Source organism: Penaeus vannamei, chromosome 17 (assembly GCF_042767895.1).
Source record: "Penaeus vannamei isolate JL-2024 chromosome 17, ASM4276789v1, whole genome shotgun sequence".
Lineage (NCBI taxonomy): Eukaryota > Metazoa > Arthropoda > Malacostraca > Decapoda > Penaeidae > Penaeus > Penaeus vannamei.
This window is the reverse complement of record NC_091565.1, coordinates 92,614-100,113: the sequence shown is the minus strand read 5'-3', so window position 1 is coordinate 100,113 and position 7,500 is coordinate 92,614. Positions and strand designations below refer to the sequence as shown.

The 7,500-nt window shown below is 34.5% G+C and overlaps 1 protein-coding gene across 3 annotated transcripts in view; it reads left to right on the top strand.

Annotated features, from left to right (window-relative positions):
- LOC113815959 (transcription factor E2F5) overlaps positions 1–7,290 on the top strand; it is a 25,691-nt gene extending 18,401 nt beyond the window's left edge. For all 3 annotated transcript variants that reach the window (XM_070131691.1, XM_070131692.1, XM_070131693.1), the window contains exons 5-11: positions 1,032–1,153; positions 1,668–1,774; positions 2,371–2,462; positions 2,830–2,984; positions 3,123–3,356; positions 3,615–3,807; positions 4,768–7,290. In XM_070131691.1, the coding sequence (XP_069987792.1) occupies positions 1,032–1,153; positions 1,668–1,774; positions 2,371–2,462; positions 2,830–2,984; positions 3,123–3,356; positions 3,615–3,807; positions 4,768–4,916 (1,052 nt within the window). In that variant the 3' untranslated portion in view covers positions 4,917–7,290. The remainder of the gene's footprint in view (positions 1–1,031; positions 1,154–1,667; positions 1,775–2,370; positions 2,463–2,829; positions 2,985–3,122; positions 3,357–3,614; positions 3,808–4,767) is intronic.
- Positions 7,291–7,500: the final 210 nt, after the last annotated feature.

Here is a 7,500-nt window from a genome sequence, read left to right as displayed (position 1 = left end):
GGAACACACCTTGAAACTGGTTTACCACCAGTATAGGATTAATAGTAAAGCATTCTGGTCTATTTGTAAATATACTGATTAGTTGGTTTACATAAGAGTGACGAAAAATAAATTTTGCTTGTCTGAAAACATTACTAGGAAGTAGTTTAAAAGAGAGAGTAGACTCTTGTTGTTTTGTCTGTTTTGTAGATATGAATGAACATGAAAAATGGGTGTAGTTTTTATTTATTTATTATTATCATTATTACTTTTTTATTTTATTTATTTATTTTTAATTAATTAATTTTTTATTATTATTATTATTTATTTTATTTTTTATTATTATTTTTTTCTTGCTTTGATTATTTAAACAGAAACCTTTAAGATAAATCCTACCACTTTTGTAGCTTAGAGATCAGATAGACACAAAAAAGTAGTGCTATTAGTACACTCCTTGTTTTGTTCTTGACAGAGTAAGTGGCGACATAGTTGACTGAAGTTGGCATTTGGTCACCCAGACTAAAAATTACATATTTGGAATTTTCCTTATTTGTGCCGCATGTCTGGAAAATTAAAACTTGGATTTGTAATACTTACTTTGCCTTAAAATAATGCAAAGGTGATACAGATTGAACATTATTTACAACCTGGATTTGAATATGCTGCTTTCTCTTTTAGCACAAGATATGATAGCATTGCCTTGCTTTGTTTGTTTACAGTTTCCAGGTGCATCCTAAGATATTGCCTATATACAGTATGTTAGTGGTTGAATTATCCTATCCCCAATCAGTTACTAAAGTTGTTAAGATTTTCATGTATTATGTAATGTTTGTCACACACACTACCACATCTTTCTTTCCCTTTCTTTCCCTTTTGTCACAATAAAAATTTGTGAAGTACATGGTTGTTTTAGGGTTACAAGTGTGATACTTCTGTCAAATAATTACTTTTTGAACTTGTAGACAAATTTACACAATATTGTCTCATGTGTTTGACTAGAAAATCTGAAATTTAGCAATGAAATGTAAAACACTTGATTGTGTTTATTTTAGCCGTCCCTCCGGCACCATCCCCGGGTAAGTCCTCAAGATACGACACCTCCCTCGGGCTCCTTACAAAACGCTTTGTTGACCTACTCCAGTCGGCACCTGATGGCACTGTTGATCTCAATAGGGTAAGGATACAGAGCTCTTGTTACTGAATTAGTAAGTAGTTTAAAAAGGAAAGTAAATTCTTTTGTTATTTTATTTTGAGTCTGTGTTTGTTAATGTTTGTGTAAAACATGGATGTGAATGAAGATGATTTTTTCTTCTTTTTTCTTTTATTATGTAAACAAAAACCTTCAAATAAGATCATACTACTTTTGTTGCTTAGGGATCAGATAGAGATGCAGAAAAAAGTAGTGCTGTTAATTCACTCCTTATTTTGTTTGTGAAATGGTAAGTGGTGACATAGTTAACTAAGGTTAGCATCAGGTCACCCAGACTAAAAATTACATATTTGGAATTTTCCTTATGTGTGCCGCATGTCTGGAAAATTAAACTTGGATTTGTAACACAAACTTTGCTTTAAAATAATGCAAAGAAGATTACAAATTAAACATTTATGTATAACTTGGATTGTAACATATTGCTTTCTCTTTTAGCACAAGATATATGATAGCCATGTCTTGCTTTGTTTATTTACAGGCCTCTGACATGCTGTCTGTGCAGAAGAGGAGAATATATGATATCACAAACGTCTTAGAGGGAATTGGTCTAGTCAACAAAAAGTCCAAAAATAATGTTCAGTGGCTGTAAGTAGAAAGCAAACTATTTTGTTGTCGGTACCTCCAGATTCATAAACAGACAACAACAATTCCCAGCTGTTTCCTTATTTTTGGTTGGATTGCCAATTATCAAATGACTTAGATATTTCCTCAAAACAAGTTGTGCTTAATGTTTGCTGTTTGTAGAATAGCTTGTTTGTAAAGATGTCTTATCATGAATTTTGAAAGTGATGCCTATAAATATTACTTTCTGTCCAGCTCTGCTTCCTACATATTTCCTTCTCTACTTTCATTTCAATTCTTGCTGATCCTCTTCCTTCCTGTTCATGATGGCCTTCAATGTCAAATTGATATTTCTTCGCCTTTCTTTTGAAAATATCCATTGGTAATTTTTGTTGATCCCCAAAGATTGAAATCACTTAATGAATAATGCAGCATAATTTTCCTGTATAGCTGAAAATAAGGTTATGTATCATCTGTGTATCTAATTATCAATTTATCCAGTTTGTGTCTGTCTGTCAGTCAGCTATTCATTTTAATGTTCCATATCTATTGTCTTCTAAAACTAAAAATCATGACCTTATAAACAGTTTGTACTAAACTTTTAAGTTCTGTACTTTCAGAGCTTCACGGATGAGCAGTCAAAATTTAGAGGGTGATGTTGAACATCTTGCTTCCAAAGAAAATGAACTTGACAGATTAATAGAACAAGCAGGTTTGTTAAATATAATTGTTGTATAAACCTGGATTCTTTATTTAGCATAGGAATTCCATTACCATGTGCCCAGGCTATAAATTACATACTTGATTGGTACCAAGTATGTGCCGCATGCCTGGAATATTAAATGGGACTGCAGCACAGTTCATTTTTCTCAGGAGATGATGATGTGCTTGAGTTTCTACAAGCTTACATGGATTTGAGAATTTTTAAGGTTTTTAAGTTTGATTTAAACAATTTATTTGCTGCATGTTCTTTCAGTGTTCTTCCAGTTATGAATTTATAAATGTTACAAGCTTTCCAAGAGTTTTTAAATACTTTTTCATAGCCATACTCAGAGTATGTTTAAATTTTATTTCAACAGAGAGAGACCTCCTGCAGATGAGTCAGGACAAAAGATATGCCTACATTACATACCATGATCTTCACACCATCCGATATTATAAAGACAAAACTGTGTTTGCTGTGAAAGCGCCACCTGGAACACAATTACAGGTCCCACAAGAGGTCAAAGAGCAGGTAAACTTTTGCCAAAGTTGCATGATGAATATTCTCATGCACTTCCTAACAAATACTAATTGTTTGACATTTTCATTTGAGAAGGTAAATAATGTGATATGATTGACTAGGTATGTTATGGTAATGGTTATTTTTCAGGGTTATAAAATTCACTTGAAGAGTGAAAATGGTCCAATTGAAGTATTCTTATCAGAATCCAGTATTGGGGAAAGCCCTATTAAACAGAGTCCAATCAAACAAAGTCCACTAAAGACAAGCCCACTCAGGACCCCATTGCCAGCCACTTCAAGGGCAAAGCTAAGACCCACACGGACAAGAGCTAGCAAGGCCTTGCTACAAACCCAAAAACCTGAGCTGACCACACCAAAGAAGGTAAGCAGTACCTTGTCATTTTCCTAAGTAGTGGGTCACTGTTCAAGTTGATTCAGTATTGTAAAATCTTGTCATTCATGGCCAATGGATTGAAATGTATCTTTCATTTTCATAGATGGGAAGAATTATTAGTTAATAGATGACATGAAAAAAAGAAAATACTTAACACTGCACTTTAAAGGAGATGGTTTAGGAAAAAATGTATACAATCTTTTATAGTAGATAAAAAGGTATTTCACTGTATGTCTTTTTTTCCAGGAGCCTTTATCCCCTAGCCTGGTTAACATAAAGACTGAGCTACCAGACCCCGATGAAGGTGACGACCCTCTAGGACCCTCTCCAAGCTTAGATTTAGATGATGACAGTATCCGTAGTGCCCTTATATTGGGTTCTGATGATTTGGGACCTGTTGGTGGTAAGCTTCAGCTTCAGATGGAGGACCAGAGTGAAGGTAAGGAATTTCTTTTGACAGAAAATTGTGTGAATTGTAATTAAGTATATTTTCAGTGTGTAATGGATATTTGACCTGATGAAATTACATGGTGGCTGCAGGAACTTCCACTGTGGTATGCCCACAGAGGCACATTAAAACCGTATCACAGTGTTAGTTACCTCCAGGCCCCATGTTTAATGCAACAGAACATCTACAGATTCCTGTTTTTTTTTTTTTTTTTTTTTTTTTTAGAAAAATGATTAAATATGAACAAAAGATTACAAATGCTAGAATGTTTCTTGTTCATAAGTCCTTTAAACCAATGTTTTACCAAGGAATTATTGTGTACTTTCATCATGTGATGATTATGGAGCTGGAGTAATGACACAGGGTTGTAGGTTGTGTTGGATCTCCTGGTCCTGTGTCTGGTCAAGTTACCATAGCACCAGTGGATTCAGCATGGTCTGGAACCCTCCTCTCGACGCCACAACACAAGTACATGGAGGGTTTGCATTTGCTTTTGCTTAAATGATATGGGTTAGGTTTGTGCAGTTATCATGTTGAAGGAGTGTAAGAAGAAGGGTTAATTGGAAAGGTAAGGAACTAAATCCCACTTTTGAAAAGAGGAGTGGTCTAGTAATGGTTAATAATTTGGATCACACACACAGAAAAAGAAAAATACTAAAGACCCTATTTTTTCAAGTGTGTTCTAAAAGGCAGATACTTATGTCAGTACATGCTATACATAAAGGAAGATAAGTGGGTTAGGATAAGAGAATTGGAGTGAGAGGAATCAAAAGTATGCAAGTGATAGGAGGGAAATGTATAGCAGAAAGAAAATAATGTTTTTTCATTTTCTTCTTTCTTTATTCATCTTGAAATATGATTATTAAGGGTGATTAAGAAATAAACAGCTTTTGTATTCTTGATTAGTATGCTAATTTAAAACACTAATTTTTATTCTGTCTTCTCTTCCAGGTGGATCTGAAGACTTAATGCTTGGCTACTCTTCTGGGTCTTCACCGCCACCATTCCTTGCCCTAGAGCCACCGATTTCAGATACAGACTACACCTTTTCTCTTGATCACACGGAGGGCCTAAGTGATCTCTTTGATTTTAATTTCTGACCGCGCGGGGTTTAGTTCAGGGAGTGTTTTGTAAAGGCTTGAGATCTTTTCATGCAAAATCAGTTAGATATAATCTGCATTAGCATTATTCTAATTATTGTTATTTTTAATATATATATTTTTTCTTATCACAATAATTCCTACAGACTTGCACCTCCATGACGAGAGTGATTTGAACCATAATTTCCTCTTCATGTATTTTATAGACCAAAGCTTGGTTTTTGTCTTGCTTAGAATCCCTCTATTTTTCTCTCCTGTCAATATGGGTTCTATAGTCTATTATAGAAAGAAAAATATTCCAGGAATGAAATTATTTATATATAGATAAGAATTAAGCACTGGTATTTGTTATCAGTGCAGAATATTTATATAAAGGAAATGTCATCGAAGAGACTTATCTGTGGTGACATTTCTGACAGTTTAACTTGATACAGCATCTAGCTTTTGATGTAGCCATCCCCTCTCCATTCTTGTTGAAAGACAATTTTTTATTTTGTAGAAGTTTTGAAATGAATGAGGAGGTGATAACAGACCCTAGAAATGGCACAGTTTTTGAGTGGTCCAATCCAGTTCCACACCGTGATTCTGCCTTCAGTGGCAATCTAGTTACTGCTTTCATTTCTATGAATGCTGAGAGCATACTGTTTAATCATGCAGTTCATTTTGCATTCCTTGTATAGAGAACACTTCCCAAACTGCTGTACTATTAATATTTTTTAATATGATTGTAGTCATATTTTCCTATGCACTGTCTGTGGTATATCATGGGGTGTAAGACCCACAATTATGTGCTTAGATGCTGAGTGCTGCCCCTCATCCTTCCATTATCTTAATGGATACACAAGAAAATTATTCTTGCTTTACTCTGAATGATTTATTTTTGTGCCAAGGAAGTGGCTGTCGGCATGACAGTAAATTTTCACTTGCTTTAAATAGTTCGTCCACAAATCACAAAAGCTGACACAATTATCTCCAGTCAAGATGCCTTAATCAATATTTTAATTCTATTACTTGTATGGTATTTCTACTGTCTTCACAGTTAAAAAAATGGTCATTCTATTCTGCCATTAAAGGTAATTGAATATTGACAGTTGCAGATTGAGATTTTTTGTATAATTGGGTACTGCAAAGAATTTTGTTCAAGTGTTAGCATTTACAGTGCCTGGGATGTGTGGAGGAGCAGCCAATAAAAACTATAGGATTTTGTAATTTCATCCGCACTAGTTGTTTAACAACTTCGAAGACATGGGATTAAATTGTCCAGTCCCAAAGGCATTGTATTGAACATTTTGCTTTTCTGCTAAGGCTTGTAAAGCTTCTTTTTCTTCCACCTGACCCTCCCATTTTGTTTTCTTCTTTTGCATGTGTTAATTGTACATGATTTTGCACCCAATTTCACTGCCATGCTGATACAGTGACATCTAAGTCACTTAGATGTAGAGCTCACTCAGATTTGTGCCAGACCCAGTGGACCTGAATTTCAACGCTCCAATATGGCAGTGCCAGTAAATTTTATTTTTTTAATTTCAAATGTAAAAGTTAATTGTTAACTGGTCTCAATCTCAAACTTGGATTTGTCCTCTGTATATTTATAAATAATAACAAATGTTTTTTATTTTTATTTATTTTCGTTTTGATTTGTTTTTTTGTTTTTTGCTTTTTAATTTTACAGGAAAATATTTTAGCTTCTTTAATGACATTAATGATCGGTGATTAGCCATATAGTGTGTTGTGTGTTATGTTTAAAGTGGGGGGAAAAGATCACTTGCAAACAAATCTGCATTGTACATGATAGGAAATGACTGTCAAGGAAGTGCAGTGCTTAAAGACCAAGTGGAGAAAACCAGAAGCCAATGGGATTTTAATCTATTTCTTGTGTTGAAGATGAGATATTTTGCCAATCCTCTCAGTTGATCATAGAAGAGAGAAGCTGCAAGTCTGGAAGGTGTGTCATTATGAGTATGTGTGTGTGTTTGTGTGTGTGCATGTGTGCATTTATGTATATATCTAGATGCAGGAAGTTGTCCCAAATGGCATGCAATCACTGATCATGTTACCTGAATATTGGCGCTCCAATTTTGCTACAAGTTGTATTGCTCATGTCTGAGGGAGACATCACAAAGATGTTTCTAAAGTTTTTCATTTCATGTAAATTGATGGTTTTAAGTACAAATTATATTCATTCACTGACACGGCTGTGACAAGGAACACCCAATGGTAGTGTTTAGTTTTTATTCAAAATTCTTTTCTTTTCAGTTTTATACTGATGTTAGTGGTTGTCAAACAAAAATTCCCATACCAGGACTTTTCACAGCAGTGTCTGAATGACACATATTTGTTATAAAGATGGAAATAAGAGATATATGGAATAGAATCTGCGATTTTATTACCCTTGTATACATACTGATGATCTTGGACATGAAAGGAAATTTGCATTAACTCACTCTCTCTCTCCCGCTCTTTCTCACTTTCCCTCTCTCCCTCCCTTCCATCTCTCTATCTCTTACTCTTTCTCCTCTCAATCTTGCTTTCTCTTCAATCTACTTTCTCCTCACTCTTATTCTATCTCCTCTCTCTTACTCTC